Source organism: Epinephelus moara, chromosome 11, assembly GCF_006386435.1.
Source record: "Epinephelus moara isolate mb chromosome 11, YSFRI_EMoa_1.0, whole genome shotgun sequence".
Taxonomy (NCBI): Eukaryota; Metazoa; Chordata; class Actinopteri; order Perciformes; family Serranidae; genus Epinephelus; species Epinephelus moara.
The window spans coordinates 13,990,597-14,013,558 of NC_065516.1; the positions used below are offsets into that span (position 1 = coordinate 13,990,597).

General features: G+C 40.6%; 2 protein-coding genes across 3 annotated transcripts; one reads left to right on the forward strand and one right to left on the reverse strand.

Moving 5' to 3' along the window:
• Positions 1 to 205: 205 nt before the first annotated feature.
• mastl (microtubule associated serine/threonine kinase-like) lies at positions 206 to 11,647 on the reverse strand. The gene is made up of 12 exons (XM_050057299.1): positions 11,374 to 11,647; positions 11,154 to 11,291; positions 10,916 to 11,055; positions 9,717 to 9,805; positions 9,511 to 9,617; positions 9,258 to 9,417; positions 8,977 to 9,125; positions 5,336 to 6,388; positions 3,822 to 3,963; positions 2,706 to 2,819; positions 2,413 to 2,514; positions 206 to 1,148 (listed from the first exon to the last, which is right to left on the reverse strand). The coding sequence occupies exons 1-12, from the start codon at positions 11,539 to 11,541 to the stop codon at positions 991 to 993; spliced, it is 2,520 nt and encodes an 839-aa protein (XP_049913256.1). The 5' UTR covers positions 11,542 to 11,647; the 3' UTR covers positions 206 to 990.
• A 775-nt stretch (positions 11,648 to 12,422) lies between these two features.
• On the forward strand, positions 12,423 to 22,164 carry LOC126397856 (ATP-dependent zinc metalloprotease YME1L1-like). Of its 2 annotated transcripts, none has more exons than XM_050056858.1 (18): positions 12,423 to 12,646; positions 13,267 to 13,386; positions 14,092 to 14,260; positions 14,422 to 14,523; positions 15,430 to 15,539; positions 15,672 to 15,822; positions 15,920 to 16,027; positions 16,511 to 16,684; positions 16,794 to 16,946; positions 17,038 to 17,170; positions 17,276 to 17,338; positions 18,572 to 18,684; positions 18,846 to 19,001; positions 19,125 to 19,276; positions 19,372 to 19,498; positions 19,808 to 19,881; positions 21,037 to 21,123; positions 21,217 to 22,164. In XM_050056858.1, exons 1-18 carry the CDS (start codon positions 12,611 to 12,613, stop codon positions 21,343 to 21,345), a joined length of 2,157 nt encoding a protein of 718 aa, XP_049912815.1. In that variant the 5' UTR covers positions 12,423 to 12,610; the 3' UTR covers positions 21,346 to 22,164. The 2 variants fall into 2 exon arrangements, with proteins under 2 accessions (XP_049912815.1, XP_049912816.1); XM_050056859.1 differs by having other exon boundaries at positions 15,920 to 16,003.
• The last annotated feature ends 798 nt before the right edge of the window (positions 22,165 to 22,962 follow it).

The window sequence follows — 22,962 nt, forward strand, 5'->3', positions numbered from 1 at the left end:
TAATGACCTTTAAGGCCTGCTGTTTCTAAAGCTTGATTAAAGGCATCTTAAGACCTTTTAAGGACTTGCAGGCACCTTGTTTATCTGACAGACAAATAATTTAACAAATTGTCCTTTAAACATGCACCATTTAAATTTACATTTTATCCAAATGTAGTCAGTGATGTTTTTTCATTCAGCAGAAAAGGCACAAAGAACATCACGTTACAAACACGATTTTATTTGTATTTTACTTTTTTCTCAGAATGAACATAAAATTTTACGAGCACTTGGGAACCTAGTGAACTTATCTAAAACATAACTAGTAGTGTAGGAAATGGACAGGAGATCACATCAAAATTACAAACACAAATGACATAAAAGCAGCAAAAACTGTTCACAACATGACACTGAATGTTATTAACAAGATTTACATATGAAACACATTATTGATGAATATATTAGCTTGTTTTTCTTCAGTACTGCACCCATCAAAGAGCTAATCATTTAGGGGGCCTGCCCACCCAGTCTGCCCAGAGCAGGGGAACATTACAGTGATGAACAGTACAGCAACAAATGGAGTGCATCAGCATGGAGAGTTAACATCAGGCAGTAAGAGCCACATTCTCATACAAAGTTATCAACGTTTAATCAGTATACCAGAAATCAAAGCCTATCATAAGGTAAAGCAGTAGCAAATATGATTTTGCTAGTATAAGGATCTAATACTATGTAATATGGCAACACTAACTTTTAAAAATGTAACAAATTAAGCAGTCAACAGATTCAACTTTCTTCTGACTCTTCTGACCGGTGATTGCACAGAGGTAAAATGTTTTTTAAAAATATACAACCTTGAACAGAGAAACAACCAGAATCCTCATCATTACCATGTATTCATTTGTACAGTTGATTCAGAGTTTTTCTACAATGAAAGCACACATGCCTCATTAACAGCCAAAATGTACTGACAGGCTGCTTTGCTAAAACTTAACTGTTATGACTGTAACTCTACAGACTGAAGCCAGACACGGCGATATTCTGAGCGTTGTTTCTTGCATCAAAGTACGAGGTGTCGGTTTCATCCTCTGGCTGAGGGATGAAAGGCATCGGCTGGTTCTGCAGGTTGTCCCAGTCCAAGCCCTCAAACAGAGGGTGACACTTGAGCTCTGGTAGATGTCCAAATAAAAATAATCAGAACACATTAGATTTACACGCAACAGGTGTTGAAACTAGAGCCTATATTAGTATTTTTTTTATGAGATAAATCCCTGTTACTTACAAAGGTTTAATCCTTAGCATTTTTAACCACAGAAGTTTGAGCAAAGTTCTAATATACAACTTGAAAAAACCTCCCAACAGCGGAGATCTTGATATTTATGTCAGGTGGAATTCATGAATTTCATGAAGGTCTCAGGAACAACAGTGTTTTAAAGCTGTGTTAGGCAGGTTTATTTTGGCATCATTTGGCAAAGATCCCATCATAAACTTTGAGCATATCTTAATTCAAGTGGTCTGAGAGAAAACTAGACCTGAAACTAGACTGCTCCTCCTCTTGGCTCTGTTTTTTGAGGCTTTAGAAAATCTAGCCTGTGACAGGAGACTGTGGCCAATCACAGGTCATTTTAGAGAGGGTATTCCTATTGGCTGTTCTACTAAAGTAGGAGCACATGCACGTCCCTTTGGTGAAAGCCTGTTTCAACTGCAGAGAATCCTCCAGAAAGAGTTGCTATTTCAGTATTGACAGCAACTGCCTACACTGCAAAGCAACCCAAAAAGAAGACGGACTTAGAGTCTAAAAGAGAGTCTGACCGAACAAAATAATGGCTGTGACTTATGTAGCTAATGTTAGCTAGAGCTTCGACTCACAGTGTGTCCTCTGCCTCACTCCTCACTGATATAGACCACCTCAACCGCAGCAATCCAAACCCAGCCAGCGCAAACTCCAGGTCCGGGAAACTGAACAGCCCCGACTCCTCACCGGATCAGCAAACTTTCTGTTGCTGCCATTACACAGGTGCTGCCACACCCTATGCTGGGGGTTTGCACTGGCGGAATTTAAAGCTGGTGCAGCCACAGACTAAAGGTCCGTCTCCGAGCTGTGGCCCGCTCTCCTCCCGAGGAAGCAGTCCACAGCAGCAGGGAAATGAGGCAAAGGGATCATAGGGTGGCGAGCTCGGTTGTTCTTGTCTCATTTGTGGTCTGATCAACAGAAACGGGGCTGAGTGAATGCCCTGCAAGCAGCTCTACAATGAAATTAAATAAATCAGTGTATGGGAAACACTGGTTATGGAGCGCATGGTCATCTGGTAGGAGGGGCTTAGGAAAGAGTGGGGAGGGCTGCAGGAGGAGGGTGTATATTTTGCCTGTTTCAGATTTCTGTCCACCGCAGCTTTCAATGTTGAAAATTAAAAATTGAAAAGTGGTCCTAACCTTTAAGACCAGCTCGTTTTGTCATGTCCATGGTCAGGAGGATTTCAATCGCATTTCTTGAGTTTACAGACAGTTCCTCCTCATCCTCAGGCCAGGGAATATCTATAAACAAATTGACAGTGAGGTAGTAAAGGAAGCAACAAAAACATGTCATTAACATAATCAATTTTGTTCAACGAAAACTGTAATATGCCTTTTTTTTGGCATGCTGATCATCAAATACAAGCTGTGTGTCAATTAAAGCATTTTGTGATTTAGGTATGATTGCTCCTGTAAAAGATAACCACACCCACCTCTGTTGAGAATATTCTGGAAGACCAGCTGAGGCGTCTCGTCGTTGAAAGGTGGCACACCTGTGAGGAACTCGAAAAGACACACACCTAGCGCCCACCAATCCACCATGAAGTCTGGATAGAAGCAGAAAGGTCAAGTCACACAGCTGCTGGCTTCAAACACCAATTTCCACTGTGATTCCTGTTAGAGTGTGCACTAACTGTACTGCGGTGGCAGAAGCAGGGACTAAGTTAGGTTGAGGATAGAGGGATTGGGTTATGGGTATAAACTCAGTTTCTTTCATTCACCCACAAGTAGCCTGAATTTTCTGTAATTATCAATCACATGTCACACATAAACCTTGACATTTGGGTCTAGCATTGTAGTTTTAAGTTATTTTTCTAGATTCAAAATTACAATTGTCACAATCATCTGATGTTGAGTTCAGAAAAATGCTCGACAGCTGATGAATAAACACTGCCACACAGGATCATTCATGTCACAGCCTGACTGTCCATGAATTCAAATAGCAGCTACAAAATGGCATGGTGCAACTGACAGGAAATATTTTAATGAATAACAGCATGTCAGATCAATAGGTTATTATTAGATGACAATTTGCATGTCAGTTGCTAAATGTCAAAAGTAAAGCCAGTGCCACAGCACATTCACTTTGTGCCACAATGACCCCAAACCTACACATTTTAAGAGCAGACAAACCCCTTTGTCCAGTTAAAAGCACATCAGCCTGACTCCCCAACTGTTAACAATGGTGTTAGCTTAATGTTATCTTAGCCTTTGTAATCACACATAAAATGCTGCCCCCGTCCCTCTGATCAGGCCCACAGCTTGTTCACCAATCCAAGGGGCAGAAACAGAACCAGTGGGGAAAGGAAAATGGGGAAAGAATCAGCTCATTTCCTCTAGCGTATTAGCAGGCTGGGTGAACATGCAAGCTCGCTTGCACAAACAGCAATATCGTTATAAACTTACCACACTGTAAACGTCCTGAAACTCAAAGAGAATGCCTGTCACAAATACTACAATGTCAACCATCCAAAGTCAATACTATCAGGCTCAGTTGGGCTATTTTTGGGTTGCTGTGGTACTTGGAATTTAGCATTTTCTTATCTTACCATGTGGTTTTCCCAAGAGAAGCTCTGGAGCCAAATAGTCAGGAGTTCCTAAAATGGGTGCACCTTCAACAGGCAGTGCACCCCTTCTGACACTCTTTGGGGTCCTGAAGGGGGTGTGAGAGGTCGACATGGGCTGAGGAGTCTGATGTGAGATGGAAATAAAAGGAAATGTGATAAGCATATAATCCAATTGGGGCATGGGTATGGTTTAAAACAGTAGTTCCCAAGTGGTCCAGCCACGAGGTCCAGAGCTCTCCTTCGTCAACAGTTCAAGGTCCACACAGTTTGATAGATTTACTGTCATACTTGTGTTTGACCATATTGTCAAACTAGTTTGGTGTCTTTCAAGTCACTTCTAGTCCACTCAGCATTGGACCACGGCCCACTAGTTGGGAACCACTGGTTTAAAAAACTATAACACCAGTACCCTTAAAGAGATACAGATACCAGTAGACTACTTTATTTGATACCTTTTTTCCCTACTTCATTCATTAGCGATCATGTGTCATTCATTTGAGAAAATTAAATATCACAATATTTTTGACCAAGTACCTCGATAATTTGTGAAAGCATCAATAGTCAACCCTACAGTATCGTATAATATCTACATGATTTTTGATTAACAATCATCAGTAATGTGGACATAATGACTAAGGCCCTGATCACACAGAAAGCATTTCAGCAGCTGAAGGCATTTGTGTTGCGACGCACCTCACGTTTCTGCACTTGCGCCTGGCACTTTTGATTTTAAAGGCGGCGGGTCCTCTGTGGTGGTCATGACAACAAATTTGAAGTTGGTAAACAACGGAGGAGAAACATGTAGTAGCAACTGCTGGATACCCAGAGGTATACGGACCAACAATAGACAGCAGGTTGTCAAACTGCCCTGGAGTCATCCTAAAATATGCCAGGAAGCAGCCATCATGGAGGTGAAGCTCCTGGACCAACTGGTGGTACTCCCCGTGATCCACCCTCTTTTTTAGGGTCTCATGTACCCACACAGATCTGTTTCCCTGTGCCCAACAAACTACTCGCTGACAGCCTCTCGCCCTCAACCAGACCTACAGCAAGTACCCTCTGCCTGTCCATTTTAGGAACTAGATACTAATTACTGTCAAATAAATAACATAAAATAAACAGTAGTTTGATTACATGGGAAGGTTAGGGTAAGGAGGTGAGTCAGTGCTTGCCTAGCAACAATAAAAAGGCATTCAATCAAAAAAAAAAACAGGCAGTGCGGCACCTTTCTGTGTGATCAGGGCCTAAGTGAATAAAGGCAAATAGAAGTCTGGTAAGTTCAGAAAATGACATCACTTTACTGTAATGCAGCCTTTAAAACCAGGAAAAGACAACACCTATGATATTACAATATCCAGAACCTAAGACAATATCTAGTCTCATATCACAGTATCAATATAATATCGATATAATGACCCGCCCTAATTTGAATAAGGAGTTCTACAACTGTATAGCCTGAGCAAAACCTTTGTTAAACTGTGTCCTTGTATTCTTACCTGATTGAGTGAGCTGTTGGAGCTGGGTCTTTTCTGTACTGGTGTTGCATTGCCAGATGCTGTGTGATAAGAACCGGTGGCGGACAACTCCATAGCCTCAACAGAACCAACGCTAAATCGGGACACCCCTGACATGTTGGAGCGGTTAATGGAGCTACAGTAGCTACGGAAAGCAACTACATTTCGTGGCTTGAGGAATGAGGGGGATTGTGCAACACCGCCAGCAAGATCAGGGAGCCTGTTAAGGAAGGAGCACTGAGATCCTCTCTGAGAAAGGTTACCAAGTTTAGGTGTTTCAGTAGTGACAGCAGATGGAGTCTGTGGGAGTGATTCAGTGATGGATGAATCTTTTTTTTCCTCTTGCTCCATAGATGACACTGAATTCCTGTTTATGAAACACTTGCTCGGCTTGAGAAGTGCACGGCTGTCAATAGTGGGAGACGTTTCATGCATAGAACCGTCAGAGTCGAGGCTCAGGCTCCTGCAAATGTCACTGTTCCCAGTGAGTGGTGATGTGAAACTTGTATGTGACAGGTCTTTGGCTCCGTCTTCAAACACGTCCTCTGTTGGCTCCTCCAGTTCACTAAACAGACTTTTGGCCACAGCGATGGGACTGGAGCGCTTTGGGATCCGGTCTTTAGCTGACCCAATCCCCTCAGTGGAGGCCATGAAGGCACCTATTTGAATGGTGGAAAATGTTCCAGTCAGGCCGGTGTGAAACCTCGCAGCCTCTTCTGGAATCTCGTAGCATCTCTTATAGGCCGCATTACTCCTCTTGGCTTGGTTGTCCAGGAGCTCAGGGCTTTTCTCAACATCAGAAAATGTTCTCTTTGTAGATGAGGCTGATAGACAAAAATCCTCCTGAGCTATGGAAACAGACTCCAATTTGTTGGTGTGAGGTCTCTTTCCTGTGAGATGGCCTGGATCCGACAGATTGCTGACCTCAGCAGAGAAGCCAAAGGTGGCCACTTTTGTGGGTGAAGAGTCTTGTTTGGGCCCTTTGGACTCAGAGTGCCCTCTGCCCTTCTGTTCATTAGAAGGTTCATTTTCTTTCTGAAGGGGGATAAAAAAAAATTGCTATCACAATATGGAACAAACAAATCTGAAAGACCAGTGTAAGAACTGGAAGTGACATATTTCAATTAGTTAGTAACAAAAGGCCCGTTTCCACTGCAGGAACTTGGGGGTAATTTTACGGGGCCAGGGCCGTTGGTGCGTGTCTCCACCACAGGAACCACCCCCGAAGGACAGAGTTCCGGAACTTTTACAGGGGCTAAACAAGTCCCTGCCTCGGAGTAGATACTCAGAACAGCCCCGAAACACTCCTGGGTGGGGCTTGGCTTACTTGGCTTACTCAAGGCGGGATGTGACGTCAACAGAAAGCGACAAAATAGTCGGCATTTTTAAAACTCAGCAGACGAGGAGTCGCATTTTTAAAAGGAGTCGTAAGAAAGAAAGAAAGAAAGAAATGGAAGACAAATCGTCGCGCAACGATTACGTCACATCCAGAGCCCGGTAACTTTACAGGAACCTTCCTCCTACTCCGCCCTCTCAGTGGAGACACGGCGGTTGAGAGGGCTGAGCGAGAGGACGTTCCTGTAAAGTTCCTGCTCCCCAAATAGTACCAGGAACTGCTTCAGTGGAAACGGGCCTAAAGCCAATCAAAGTCCAGTCCTTTGTAAATGTTATCTCCTTACATCTGCACCAGCTGTTGTATGTAACTAGACATTTTATATGACCCTAAAATGTCTGCAATGGGGAACTATTTTCACTCTCTGAGACCTAGCATAGACCCATTTTTTCTTTTCAAAGGGAGACAGGGAACCTTTAGTGGTACATGAAAGCTGGGAGCCTGAAGATTAATTTGAGATGCAGCTCAGCACTGTGTCAGTTTTTGGTCATACATGTGAAATAAACATTGTGTTTTGGTAAGGCGCCTCTTCATATTCTGAAGGTTTAGACTGTTTAGGGGCGTAAACATTACATTGGAGGTATATGATGGCCATTCTCATGCTCCTTTATGTCTCATAGGTGGTTGCAGCAGTTTTTGGGTTGAAACCATTTGCTACACAGATTTGGTGCTAAATTTAAACATATTTTACCCCTTGAGCATTGATAGAAATGGTCAAAAATCCCTCCAAAATACCACATTAAGACATCAAGACCTTGAGTAACGTCATAGGAAAACCAATGCTGTGATTCGGTATGAAAAACTTTTGACATTTGGAGAGTTATATAAGAACTGTATTATTTAGCAATTGGATGGCAAGCACCTATGTTCTGGAAACTGCTGAGAGACCACCTTAGTGTTACCCTGGAAATCCAGAGTTCTCGCAAGAGCACAATTTGAATTTGCTCAGCGAGTCACTCTGGCAATCAGTAATGATGCTCATTACCTATGCCCATGAAACCGAGCTGCACCAATCACATCTATGTATCTGATATAGGCAGGCCAGAGGCGAGCTAAACAGATGACGACAGCGCTGCGACGACGAAGTCCGGAATCAGTCAGTAAACATTGCAAGATGGCTACGGATGAACACCAGTTGTTTGAAACGGCTTTGGCCGCTACAATGAACGAGTTAGACTTGGCTTTTTCTCTAAAAGAGGAACAGAAGACGGCGCTCGAATCTTTCCTTTGCAAGAAGGACGTTTTTGCTGTTTTGCCGACCGGATACGGCAAGAGTCTAATCTACCAGTTAGCTCCGCTGGTAGCGCTCTGGATACGTCACCCCGTGTATTGTTCTGATTGGTCGTAGTGTTATCCAATTGCGTGCAGTGGTATTTACAAATGCATGCTTGGTGCCGCCCCTGGAGCTGGGCCATTTTCATTACTCATGGCCAGACCCTAAATCTTTCTAGATTTGGGTCTGGATTTCCAGGCTACCTTAGTGTCAATATACCTCTGAAAGCCATACATCGTCTGAATGCCCAAGGTCTTCACGAGGCTGTGATTATCCTACAGGTAACAATAGGTCATTTTATACAATGAGGTCAAGTTTCAAAAATGGCCTCACTACAATGAAATACTATGGGGACTACTATGGGGACTAACATTGTCACACATGAATAAAATTGGGCTAATTGAATCCACAATAGTCTCAGTTTTACAGTCACATCCAACATATGCAATTCCAAGACTGTTTAGGGACCCAGTATGCAGAAATATTCAAATACAGTTGGCTAAAATAACACGTTTGTACTGCATGCAAAAAACAGCATGTTTTTTTTACCTAAACTGTCTGAGATTAGCATAAACTGGACATGTCTATGAAGGGGAGACTTGTGGGTAGCCATAGAACCTGTTTTCCATTCAGATATCTTGAGGTGAGAGGTCAAGGGACCCCGGTGAAAATGACCATGCCAGTTTTTCCCTTGCCAAAATTTAGCCCAACTTTGGAGTGTTGTTTAGCCCCTTTCCCTACAAGCTAGTCTGACATGGTTCAGCACTGGAGGACAATAATATTGGGTGAGATTGCTGGCGGTCCCACAGGTTTCTGAGATTTAAACTAGTTAACAACGTTAAATGACTTAAATCAAGATTTGGGGGCAACACAGTTGGTCAAGACTTCTCGAATCAAAACATAACCTTGTGTGATTGACTGTAAATTGCTTATAGTTGTAGGTTTACAGTCACCGACCTCCTCACACTCCCACAGTGGACTGATGTCACCCTCAGTGTCTGTGATGCTGCCTGCACTCATTGTCTCAAACCTCCTCCTGGTCTTCAGCAGTGTGGGGGTCAGATTTTTAGCCAGGTTATGAGGACTGAACATCATGTTGCTGCTTCCTGTGGAGACAATACAGATAAACCAAACACATCTTAATTTCCAATATCTCACCAGATTATATACTACGAACCAGCCACCAGTCATTCCACAATGTTAATGAATTAAAACAAATCTCTTCCAGCACAGTATACCTGTTTTCCAAGAGTAGCAAGCCGGTGAGTACAGCTGATCTTTTCTCATCATCAAGGGAGAACCAAGAGAACCTGTTTTCTGCTTGATTTTGCCACAGGACATGGGACTCAACACAGCAGATGCGCTGCAGTGACGCCTGCCTTCTCCTGCAGGTGAATTCTGTGTTTGACCAAATGAAGAACAAGTCATGAATCAACACAAACTATGCATAAAGCACTCAATTAGGGCATCTCTTAATGCTACTTCACTTACAAATCCCAGGGAGCTGATTAAGGAGAGGACTTGGCCCGGGGTGCGGAAGTAATCTTTCTTTGGTTTAGCCAAGGATGGAGTAGTAAGGATATCCATAAGACTCAGCTCTGATAGAGAGCACAGATATACAATAAAAGAAATATTAACACATTAAAAGTGGTGATGCTAACAGTTTGTTTAAGTGTCAAGATGATGGGACATCATACCTCTGTCGAGCTTGACTTTAGAAAGGCCGAAGTCTGTCAGCTTGATGTGACCTTCGTTGGATATCAGCATGTTGTCTGGCTTCAGGTCCCTAAAAAGTTAGAATTCAGGTCAATGTCCAGGTCACACAATAAATCTCACCCATTAACCAATCAATCAGTGCTATACACTAGGGCTGATAGATTAATTGCATTCAAGCCAATACTGCAATACTATAGAATGCAATTTAAAAACTACAAAAGCTGCGATAAATACGAGGCGAGTGGTCGAGCCATAGTCAGTGTGCACTTTAGTTTGTGTTATTCGTTACTGTAACTGTCTGGAAACAAGTAAGATTCATATTTATTTATCATATAATATGTCTACACCAGGCCTGTTGTTCTGTATGCTTTGTTTATCTCAGTTTATTTCAGATTTTATTTATGTGAAGTTTAAGGGTTATATCACATGTTCACAAGACTTAAAGTAACAAGTGATAAAATTCAACTGCAATTGAAGGTTTTTACAATCAATAGCTATAAAAGATATGTTATTCATAACACTTCATCTAGTTTCATCATATCATGTAGGGGTGGGGGGAAAAGATCAGTACAGCATAGTGTCACAATATGTTGTGTGGCAATATTGGACTGATACACAGATGCCAAGTATGTTTTTTTAACATAATTATTAATATTGTGAATATAAATTTAAATTTTTGGTAGCTTACTAGGATAATGCAATCAATTGCTTTTTCAGTACACTAGATACATTTTGTTTCAATAAAAATGACTGAAGCAAGAGACTTTATCTTTAACACTTTCTTATTAGATACAACAGATGTTTACAAAGTTCTCATTTGCAGACAGAATTTACAGTTGAAAAAAGGTAATAAATTGAAATGTATGTTATCGCATGTTATAGCATATTGCAAAATGTTACAAATTGCTATAATATTGTATCGTGACTAAAGTATTGTTGTAATGGGAACACCCATTAACACCTATACCTGAAAGACCAGTTTTGTGTGTTGTATCCAATGTTGATCATACTAGAATGATTTATTGCTTGTGTATAGTAAATAATACAGAAGATAGGGGACTTGAAAAAATCACATACTGAATCACAATTACAACATTGCCCCCCCATAAAAATCGCAATTATTTCCCATATCATTCAGCTCTATAATATACACATCAAGAGACACCTAAGGAGACTGTACCTGTGGATTATACCATGTCGATGGAGGTAGTCCAGAGCCAGTGCAACCTCTGAAATGTATTTCACAGACATATCCTGGTCGAAATACCCATAGATATGAAGCAGAGATTTGACATCTCCACCAATGAGGTATTCCATTACCTGAAAGCAACATGAAAATGAACATGTAAGGACAGCCAAACACAATATAACTCACATAATTACTGTTAATGTGTCTTTATTTTGCCCCTGGGTGTTACCAGATAGATCTTGGTGGCTGTCTGAAGGGAGTAAAACAGGTGAACCACGAAGGGGCTTTTGCTTAAAGCAAGTGCATCTCTCTCTGCCTTCATCTGACCTGTCATATTCTTATCAACCATGTCTGCTTTCTTCATCACCTAAAGAACAAAAGACGTATTGTTTAGCTCAAATGAGTCTTAATGAATGAGTCGAGGTTTTCAAAGATAAAAACCGACTCACCTTAATGGCATATAATCGCGCATTGCACTTCTTCCTTGCAAGGTAGACCTTGCCGAAAGCACCGCGGCTGATGGGCTTCAAAACGATGAAATCCTCGATTGAAGGCGGTTTATGAATGTCCACCGATTTATCACCTGCACCGGAGTCTGGTTTTTCTTCTGCGTCCATTTTGTACAAGTTTTCAAATGAGGAACGGCTAACTAGGTCAAAGTAAACACTTGCATGTTGAAATAACAACTTCGGGTTTGTTTTGAAATTTTGAATTGACTGCTCTCTCGCGGGGTCCTCTAACCTCTCGTTTCATTTAGTCGTTCAAGTAACTGCCTGGGTGTAAATCAGTCATGTTCTTGATGGGTGATGAAATTAAGTGTCAGTCATCAAATAAATAAATATTTAAAAGCTTTTGAGTGTATTAACATCTGTCAAAACAAGAGAACGATACGGTATATTTTTAATATAAAGTTATGATATATTTATTTTAACGGGGTTTTGTATTTTTTTTTTTTTTTTTTTGCTCCATATCGTTGTCGTTTTTACTCCAAGCTGCTGTAACAGTGAAAGTCCCCGACAACGTCAATACATTACTCTATCTATTTATCTATCTATCATTTTGATATTTTAATTTTGATCAGGCAGTAAAGAAAAACTTGAACAGTAAAGCTAAAAAACACACATACACCTATATCTATGCCCTTGCTCGTTTAATGCCTTTATTGTTCTTTTTTATTATTTTGTTGTAGCATCATTTCCACCATTGCTGCTATTTTATATCTTTTGTCTTTGTGCATCTATTCCCTAACTCAATTTGTATATTTTTCTTGTATTACAAAAAAAACCTAAAAGAAAAAACAAAAAAAAACAAAACTGTATTGACGGCAGTGTTTATTTATTTGTGTAGGGCACATAACGGAAAAAAAAGTTGTATTTTTGCCTTGTAACGTTACCGTTTAAGCATTTTAATATTTTTGATTTACATAAATTTGCCGTTTGAGGTCCTCAAGCGATGTAGTGACGCAACCTCCAACCGGGAGTATTGGCTTGACGTCACTTTGTAGTCCATTTGACCTCAGATGCCGGAGGCTCCATTTGCTGTTAGCTAAGCTGCTGAAAGTTGTGTAACAAGGAAAACAAAAAGGACACCGCTCGCGGGAGGACTCGTTCATTTGAGTTAAATAGAGGGTCTCTCCTCACACACCAACCCTCCAGCTCTTTATTCTTTATTATAATTCGGCAAAAAATGTTTTCACTGTCAACGTCGTTTCAACCACAGCAGGTAAGCCGACAGTATAGTCGTTTTTGTATTTAGCTAACGTTAGCTAATGTGTGTTCTTCTGACAACGTATGTCTTTTAGTTACAAAATCATTGTTGCCCAGGCTGGACTGTTATGGAAGTTATAGCAACAAGAAACTCTGTCTTTTGTTGTTTATGTCTTGTCTTCATGGTCAATGACAACCTAACACGGCTAATGTTAGCATGAACAGCTAACGTTATATGTCTTCATAATCAGCCCATGCCTACGTCACGTTGTCATAGTAAGCCACTTTAAAGCCGTGAACCCCGACACGCTTTGTACGTGCAGTTTCGGTCATGACTCAGACCATTAGATATATCTGTAAAGAGCTGGGCTTTTAGAAAATTGAAGGGTTGTAACTTAGTTTTTAAAGAGTTTAGGTTATGTAACTGGCACACGTCTGACGTATGGCCATACTGTTCTCTGATTGGCAAGCAGCATAGAGTTAGCCTGAATAACAGTGATATAACCATCCTGTCCCACTGTCCTGACTGGAGGATTCACATAAAACCCAGTAAAAGTGATGATAAATAACAGATTACACATCCAATAATGTGTGGAAAGACTGTTCTTCACCCTCTCCTGTTTGTTTCTCTGCCAGATGATAGTGCCCCTCAGCCAGCTCATCAATGCCCTCCACTCTCTGAAGAACTCAGCCACAGCTTCAGTCCACACCCTGCACAAAGACTTCATTCCAGAGCACAGTTCTTATTTAAAAGAGGTGAGATGACACCACACATACATGACATAATTTCATGTGGATACAGTACGTAATCATCAATGTCTTTGGTTTGAATTTGTATGTCTTAACATGCACTGTTTTGTTTATTTCGTTGGTAATACTGAACAATGGTTATGTTGAACAACCAACAGTAAACAATATAAAGTGTCAGTAGCAATAAGATTATTGGATTTTGTTCTGAAGTCACTCTTTGTAAGTGAGAACCCTCTTTTAAAGAGGATTACACTTTGAGCAAACACATCAAGCAAGACAAATCCACGATGAGTGATCGCTACAAAAGCTTTTTTAAATATGCCTTTCATCATTCATTTAATTAGGTTTTCCTGCAAACAAAGGATCTTCAACAGTAGCATTTTCCTTAATCACACAGTAATAATCATAAAAGCATGCATGTATGCTTTAAAAGCTTTTCCAATTTAACCCAAGTTAAGAAATGTATTTTCAAGCCAACCAGTACCTCAAACTTTGTCTTGCTCATTCATTTGCAAGCAAATTGTTTTGCACATCCCATTGTGCTGAAGCAGGTCTAACTTGTGCTATCAGGATGTAAATTTCCATACGTCTTTAAAAAAGTGAACGAGCTGTCATTTTTTCAGTTTTTTAAAGACTCCAAAAGCCATGTGCATGCATTGATTGTCTTTAAAAAGGTGTAGATAACCTTCTTTTACTCTTCTTTCTTCCCAGCCTAGTGTGAGTCTGAGGGATCTTGGCCTGTCAGACATCAGGGTGAGTCAGCTGGATGAGCTGGTCAGCAGGTTACTGCCTATACCAGGACCAGAAGAACCTCCCACTGTCCCTTCAACATGGAGGTCGAGTCACGTTTCTACAGACAGCTTCTTTCATAACAAGCATGGTGAGCAGCTCAAGCTTATTGTTTTCTTTGAAAATCTCACTTTATGAAAAGCCGTTCTATCTGAGATGATTGTGTTACTAAAGAAAACTAAATGTACACATTTATCAATGTATTATATCACGTTAAGTGAAACAAACCATTTTGCACTTTTTGTCTGACAGGGTTTTCACACAAACGAGTGGGGGTTTTTGGCTCCCCAATATTCCACAGACAATACCACAGTCCTCTAAAAGAAGCCTGCGCAGAGCTACAATTTCTGCCTGGTAAGAAACTTTGTACACTGAAAGAGTGAATTCAGTATTTTTCAACCTTCAACCTTCTCATGTTTTTGTGTCTAAGTGGCTGGTGGGAACAACAGTTTCTGAAATTGGTCCAGTAATGAGCGAGACAGCAACAATTAGGGCATGAGCTCACCCATTACGTCCACTAAAAGTGTTTTGGGTTTTTTTGCCACTGACTCAGATTGTTATTCTAAGTGTCTGTCAACATTATGGAAAGGATCCCTTCAGAGACAGACCTTTTTATTAACAGGGAAGATCCTTTTGTTAAACAAGAAACAGCCCCGAAATTGCCATTGCCAAACCCACTAGACTCCATTTAAATAAACTGCAATTGTGTACAGCCAGCATATTGGCAGAAGTAACCGGGTGGTTTTATTTCAACCAAACCAGAGCTGTTGATTGTTGGAACAGTGGAAAGAAGAACCAAGACGTTTTTCGTGACTTTTATTTTGTTTCTGTCAACTTCGAATAAACTGTGTTTTACATCAATAGAATTACTGTTTATTTAAATAGAGTCTGGTGGGTTTGGCGATGGCGACTTCAGGGCTGTTCCTGGTTAAACCAAAAGGATCTTGCTCTTTAACAAAAAGGGTTTATCTCTGTAGGGATCTCTTTCTTAAGATACGTAGAATAATAATTGAGCATATCTGTGACAAAACAAGCACTCTAAGTGGACGTAAATTGCTGGTGCGAACATGCAGAGTAGGTGACATTGCAGCCTGTTTTGTGGTTGGTTCACTTAAAGAAAATATTGTTCCCATCAGTCACCTAGACACAAAACGGTGAAGATATCCAAACTTATCTACAGTATGTGTATGAATGGCTTGGCATTTTAAAGTAGTATTTAATGGGGTTTCTTTTGGGCTTTCCATATGTGTTTCTATTTAGTATGGGTCCAGAGTCGAGGTTTCAAGACACTGCGAACAAAGACCAAGCGAATGGAGTCTGCGTATGATGGTCCAGTGGAGTCTGAGGCCTACACACCAGCCTTCATGAAGGTCAGCAAACAGTAGTGGGACCTACTGGAAGTTGCTCTGTATTAACAAAGTCAATGGGGGTTGGACAAAGGAAGTGAAAAAGGCTGTATTTTAAGGCTTTACCAACTATTTCTCCCTCTGCTTCCCACACAGGGATTGCTTCACAGGGAAAAGGGACCAGAAGCACAATCACTGGAGCAGCTGATGAAACAAAAGAACCTTCCAGATAACCAGCAGGAAGCTTTCAAGACGGGTTTCACCGAGGGGTTCATGAGGTCTCAGGCCTTCACTCAGAGAACACAAGGCATGTGGCAGGAGGCAGCGTTGGAGAAAAAACACACAGAGGGATTTATGATTGACATAAAGGATAACTCGTCTTTGCCTGTGCTCTGTTTTGACAGACTCGCTGAGGAGAACCAGGTTGATCCTGTTCGTCCTTCTCCTTCTCGGTATTTATGGCTTGTCAAGAACCCCGTTTCTCTCGGGTAAAGGCTCCTTTTCTGATGCTGGTTTGTGTCAGTTTTTATTCTCTCCTATGCTTGCAAATCAACTCACAACCCTACATACACACTGCAAATAGAACAAAGCTTGTTAGTGTCTCCAAGGATGTAAAAGTGTTTTACTTGAGGCCACTTTCAGCTGAAATATTTGATATGTTGTTAATGTGTAACTTAAGTTAATATCTTAAAGTGTAGTGGATAAGATATGATGTCTGTCCTGCGGTGTGCATGTAGGGTTTGACTGATTACTGTGATGCATATTTATGTGTAGTAGGTAATACCCAAGTATCTATATCAAATATGTATATTTTCATACCAGTTAGCTGGATGTATTAGAATGTATAATAGCATAAATTTGTAGTTTCTTAGTATTAACATTTTACCACAGTAAGAATATTGTAGCTGTGTTGTCTGTCATTGTGAGACACTGTAAAGAAATGGAAAGTTTTTCTGGTGTTATTGTACTGAACCCGTTGTTTGGGGATTTCACAGTGAGGTTCCGCACCACATCTGGTCTTGACTCAGCAGTCGACCCCATCCAGATGAAGAATGTGACATTTGAGCATGTCAAAGGAGTGGAGGAGGCAAAGAATGAATTGCAAGATGTTGTCGAGTTTCTCAAGAACCCCCAGAAGTTTACCGTTCTGGGTGGAAAACTGCCTAAAGGTATTTTATATTTTTTCCACTTTATATATGTTTTTATTGTCCAGGAAAATGCACACATTTGACAATACTCCTATATTTTTCTGATGTGCTCCCTCTGTTATTCTCTCAGGGATCCTCCTCATTGGTCCACCAGGCACAGGAAAGACTCTGTTAGCACGGGCTGTAGCAGGGGAGGCTGACGTGCCTTTCTACTACGCCTCCGGATCAGAGTTTGATGAGATGTTTGTGGGCGTCGGTGCAAGCCGAATCAGGAACCTTTTCAGTGAGTTGGCTGGATGTGAGAAAATGTGAGTAACCAGCTAAGGATGTATGTAAACAACTACAATCTCTGTCTTTTGTTTTGTGGTTTGCAGAAGAGGCAAAAGCTAATGCTCCCTGTGTCATCTTCATTGATGAGTTGGACAGCGTTGGCGGGAAGAGGATCGAGTCTCCTATGCATCCCTATTCTAGACAAACCATCAACCAGCTGCTGGCTGAAATGGATGGGTGAGTTTTTTTGGCTGTTGATGTTTTTAAAATGACATAGTGTAAATAAAATGTTGCTGTCAATAACTTTCTACTTGCTGTTTTCAATGTTTTGTTATTTTACAGGTTTAAACCAAATGAAGGCGTCATTGTCATTGGTGCTACAAACTTCGCAGAGGCTTTGGATAAGTATGTTTACATTTCTTTCTTTTTTTTTTCTTTTTAAGATATTTTTTGGGGCTTTTTAGCCTTTAATGTATAGGACAGACAAGCGTGAAGGGGAGAGAGAGGGAGGGAGTGACATGCAGCAAAGGGCCACAGGCTGGAGTCGAACCCGGGCCGCTGCGGCAACAGCCTTGTACATGGGGCGCCTGCTCTACCACTAAGCCACCAGCGCCCCTACATTTCTTTTTTTAACCTCTTGTTGAACAACCAGTTTGAAATGCGTTCTGAAATAAGGTCAATCCATACAATATGTACTGTAGTAGTAATTCATGTTTACAAAACTGTTCCAGTTTGTAACATCCTACTCTGACCTTTACTCTGACAGATGCCTCGGGCTGTTTTATCCCTGTGGCCTTGTCCTAGTTTCTATAGTAACACTGTCTGCATGGAGCCATTTCATGTACACAAATGACAAAACAAACACTCTAAATGTAAATTAACCACTGACCTGTTTTATATCCACTACAGTAATATAACAACCTAAAGCCACACAATGATTTTTGTTTGCACATTTTATGGCGAGTTTAATTAAATCATGCTGTACAGTGGAAAACAACTTTGTTTTTAATTTTTTTTTAGTTTCTCATTGCAAACTTAGCTTGATTCTAAGGAAGAGCATCAGTTTCAGACATTATTATGGGTAGGCATGGAACAATATGAAAATTTTATTTCACAATTATCCAAAACAAAGAAATTATGATTGAAATATTATCCCAATAATCATCAAAATATGCTTAAAACTCTTAAAGGCACTACAATATACTTGAATTACTTTATCTTTCATTTTGTTAAGAAACAAACATGTTTATTCCATCACAGATAGAACACAGAGCTTTTTTCATGAACATCCTTTTAGTAGAGAATGGAAACAGTCTTAAAAAGCCAGAGTTTTGAACTATTTGAAGTGGTATCATATATTTCTGTAAGACATATGCCAATGCTTGACTAAGATCTTTCTAAGAGTCTTATTGTTGGTTGTCCAGCAGTCTCTTTGGGGCTGGATATTCATGATCATCACGATAATGGAAATTCACCACAATGAAGTTACTTTTCGTGTCTTTATTGAGATCTGCTATAAAATCTGTATCATCCCATCGGTATTTGTGGGACACTCCAAGCACAGAAACAAGTAGAGCAAGCCAGTAGTATCACACGGTATTGTTTTAATCTTAATACTACTTTGCTACTATTTTCCAGCGCTCTGGTAAGGCCAGGAAGGTTTGACATGCAGGTGACGGTCCCTCGCCCCGATGTGAAAGGACGCACTGAAATCCTCAACTGGTATCTCTCCAAAATCAAAGTGGACCCTGGTAGGTCTCAGACCGTCAACATTAGCTTCCTTATCAAATGAAACCCTTTTAAAGCACCCAGAGCCGTGAGAATACCTTTGTTGCTATGTTTGTAAAGGACACCATTGTCTCTAGATCACTTTTACAAAGAAAGCATTTTCCATTGTGTTGCTCTTGTACAGCTGTGGAAGCAGAGATTATCGCCCGGGGCACAGTGGGCTTCTCTGGGGCAGAGCTGGAGAACCTGGTCAACCAGGCTGCCCTGAAGGCAGCCGTGGACGAGAAAGAGATGGTCTCAATGGCAGATCTGGAATTTGCTAAGGACAAGATCCTCATGGGTGAATACACACAGTGTTTAGATCTGCTCTGTATCCCTCACATCACATGAGACACATTACCTAAACACACTCTTTTTTTTAAATCACTTACAATGCTTTTTTATTTTGTCCTTTGCATACCAGGCCCTGAGAGGAGGAGTGTTGAAATCGACAAGAAGAATAAGACCATCACAGCCTACCATGAGTCCGGTCATGCCATCGTCGCCTATTATACCAAAGATGCAATGCCCATCAATAAGGCTACCATCATGCCCAGAGGCCCAACTCTTGGCCATGTGAGCTTTTCTCATTCTCCTCACCAGAACCGCTTGTGTCACTTTTTTTGTTTAACTTAAAGCTCATCAATAATGTTCTTGTCTCTGTCCTCTAGGTGTCCATGCTCCCAGAGAATGATCGCTGGAGTGAGACAAGAGCTCAGCTGCTGGCTCAGATGGATGTCAGTATGGGCGGTCGGGTAGCAGAGGAGCTCATCTTTGGGGATGACCACATCACTACTGGTGCGGGAATAAAAGAACTTCATTTAAGTGATGCTTGGATGGCAGTCCTGTCATGCTATTAGCAACAGAAAAGCGCGGTTAGAGAGAAAACATGTATTCCAAAAATCTAATTTGTGTGGCTTCAAACAGTTTTGACAGATCGGTATCCTGATGAAAATGCATAATATTCATTTTTATTAAGTAATACTTTTCCTTAGATAAAACAAAGGCTTTGTTTGCAACTGCAATGACATCAAAACTGTTACACTACTATGAATTATTATTGTACATGTCTGATAATATTGACTGTATGCTTTGGTCATTTTTTAGGAGCCTCCAGTGACTTCGATGGAGCAACCAAAATAGCAAAAATGATGGTGACCAGGTTCGGCATGAGTGACAAGGTAACCTTTAAGTTTGTGTGATTGAGAAGAGAATGTTTTGATCCTTTTCAGTAACATACATAGGGATGGGAATTTATAGGATTTTATTGATACCAGTGTCATTATAGATTCTGCTTATTGGTCTGATTCTTTATCAGTTCCCTTATTGATTCCTGACCAATTTTCTGAGTGGGAAAAAGGGCCTACACCCTTCCTTTGCTCATTTTCAAGCGTAAAAATGGGAAGCTGATCGGTGAATTGAGCTGATATGCTTCATCCACTGTAATTAGCAGCCTCTCAGCGACGAGCAGCAATGTAAAAAAAAAACTGCTTTATTCAGTGTTTTTCCAGTTGAAATCTTCTGGGTCTGTTTGTTTTGGAGAGAAAGAGACCTCTGTGAAAAATTCAGCTGCTGGTTGAAAAACCACCTGAACATCTGGATCTAAAGTTAGCAGAGAAAAAAGGCGAGCACGGATTAGCAGGTGTTGGGCTAGCGGCTTGTCTGCGATGAGCACTGATATGTAGCTTGAACATGCTTTATTCTGAGACCTCTGCATATAGTTGAGCTCCTGGTAAAAACCTCCTGAACAATGAATGCTGAAGGAATTTTGGCCAGGAGTTCACACTTGACAAGCGGGAGAAGTTTCAGCTGGTTGCAATCATCGTCGTCATTGTTTTGCAATGTGCAACTGCCAGAAAAACATGCCAGCACTGATAAAAGGAATTGAAAGGCTCTGATACATATAATTCAGATTGATCAGACAATTTGGAATTGAAACAAGCTCTCAATTCCCATCCCTAAACACTGAAGACAGAGTTTTTCCTCTAAACAGTGCTGCTCTGCGGGCTGACCTTTTCTTTACAGTGTACACAACAATGTTTTCTCACGAAGCAAAGTGTAAAAGTACAATTAAATGTTATTCTGAACATGCTGACATCAGTTTGTCTCCAATCAGGGAGTGGAATACTGATTTATTGTTAAGTTGAAATGAAAACCTGCGGCACTCTGACATTACTGTAACATAATTACACCTAGGATAATGAAAATCTCAGTCTGAGTGTGGAGTCCTAAAAGAAAATCTCTCACAGCTTATAATGATCACTGACTAAGTGAGTAATGCATGAGAAGGTCTATTGTTCAGCCAACCTAAAGGTGTAATTTGTGTCTTGTTGCAGCTTGGTGTCATGACCTACGGTGACGTGACCAAGCAGAGCCCAGAGACACAAGCTGCCATCGAACAGGAAGTCAGAGCTTTACTGAAGGTGCGTTTTTCCACAGCACTCAGACTTAAATTTACAGATATATTTATACACAAATTAATCTCTTTTAATCATTTTCTTTCTTCTTCCATCCAGGACTCTTACGAACGTGCTAAAAACATCCTGAAGACCTACAGTAAGGAGCACAAGAAGCTCGCAGACGCCCTGCTGACACATGAAACTCTGGATGCCAAAGAGATCCAGAGGGTGCTGGAGGGCAAATAACTGGACCAGCAGATACCTCAGTAGTTATTTTAGACTTGTATCATGTATATATGAAGCTGTGCGATTGTGCACAGGCCTTTTGGAGGCCTTGTATTTCATTTGTTCGTTATCAATGTGAAGATGACAGTGAACTGATTCACCCCGTATATACATTTTTATTTCATTTTCATTTGTCTTGCATTTCCTCTAGAGAAGACTTGATTTCGCAGCAATTTTTAAAGCACTCAGTTTAATTGGATGAAAATAAAATCTGATCTCTACTACAGACAAAGATGTTTGAAGTTTCATGAAGGACTTTTTGTCCTCTAGTCTCAAGACAAATTAATTCTGTAGTAGTTTTATACATCAGTTATATTTGGTATCATATCAAGGTTCTCAGGCAAATTAATTTGACTAAGCTCATGATTAATTGAAGATGAGATGAATGATTTCATGTACGTGTATGTCTCCTTTTAAATTTGTACAGACTGGTGAACACCATGGGACCTTAAAGTACCTCAATCCAGAATGTACCATTTGGCTGTAGCAAGGTACCGGTGATACTGCTGTTCATACTAGAGTTTTTCCTCTAAATGATATCTGTCAGTTACATCTATTTTCTTTGTTCTTATTTATTTAAGTGCCCAAAGGTGTGTTTTTTTTTCCTTCTGAAATTAGATAGGCCCTCATGCCTCTGACTGTAGGCTCCTGTGTAGCTGATAAGTGAGGGGAAATGTATATAATCTGTAAGTGTGTAAAAGGATTGGCTTTGTGCTTCTGTTTGTTTCTTAAGACAAATGAATTCATGGAGCTCAAATAAAGGTTACCCTCACTCTTAAATGTGTTCTGTATATGACTCAAATGAAACTGAAGCTTGCACTAATTGATTTTGGCCACTTGAGGGCAGCACAACAAACTGAAGTGCAACACTGGCTTATTATCACCTTATGTAGCTTGTATGGCTAATGTGTTAGCAACCAGTCGCTTTTACACATTCAGCTGACACAGAGAAACGTTAGTATTTATTTGGAGACAAATATAGTCCAATATTCACATTCCTTCAGGGTTTGGTGGACATCTGAATGAAATATCCAGTTCTGTAGCTGCTAAACAGTGGGGTGGAGGTAGCCATTTTAGGTGGGTGTACTTTTAGGGAGATTGGTAGGTTACCAAGAGTAAATTGGGTATATTCTTTAATTTTCTAGTGTTTTATGGCTGATAGTTAGATATGTCTTGTATAGTTGTACCATCCACCACACCACTGATGCTAATTGCTCCACAAAGTTGACCAGCTAGCTGATAACTTTGTGGCTGTTAAATGTACAGATAGCTACAGCTGCCTGCTACCACTGCAAACAATTGACAATGACAGTGGGACTGCCACATGGACATGGGTGTATTTGTCAACTTTTTTTTTTTCCTCTCTATTCTCAAAAATTTCCATGCATACAAGCACTTTTACAAAAAAAAAAAATCTCCATCTAAATGAAAATGCAAAACACAATTGAAACACTATCAAGAGCACACCAATACAGCAGGTGGTGATAAAATCACAACACTACGCTAAAGCCACACTAAAAAGAAGATGTTAGCCCATCAGACTCGGCAGCCAGCTCTAAGATTCCCTGCTGTTCCAGA

Bases quoted from the DNA above. Each gene is read 5' to 3' on its own strand.
- mastl (XM_050057299.1), bottom strand. From the start codon at position 11,541: ATGGACGCAGAAGAAAAACCAGACTCCGGTGCAGGTGATAAATCGGTG. The intron at 11,056-11,153 runs GTAACACCCAGG...TGTTGCTTTCAG, and splicing joins CAGCCACCAAGATCTATCTG to GTAATGGAATACCTCATTGG. The intron at 1,149-2,412 runs GTTAGGACCACT...GACATCTACCAG, and splicing joins AAAACGAGCTGGTCTTAAAG to AGCTCAAGTGTCACCCTCTG.
- LOC126397856 (XM_050056858.1), top strand. From the start codon at position 12,611: ATGTTTTCACTGTCAACGTCGTTTCAACCACAGCAG. The intron at 14,261-14,421 runs GTGAGCAGCTCA...TTTGTCTGACAG, and splicing joins CTTCTTTCATAACAAGCATG to GGTTTTCACACAAACGAGTG. The intron at 15,540-15,671 runs GTCAGCAAACAG...CTTCCCACACAG, and splicing joins ACACACCAGCCTTCATGAAG to GGATTGCTTCACAGGGAAAA.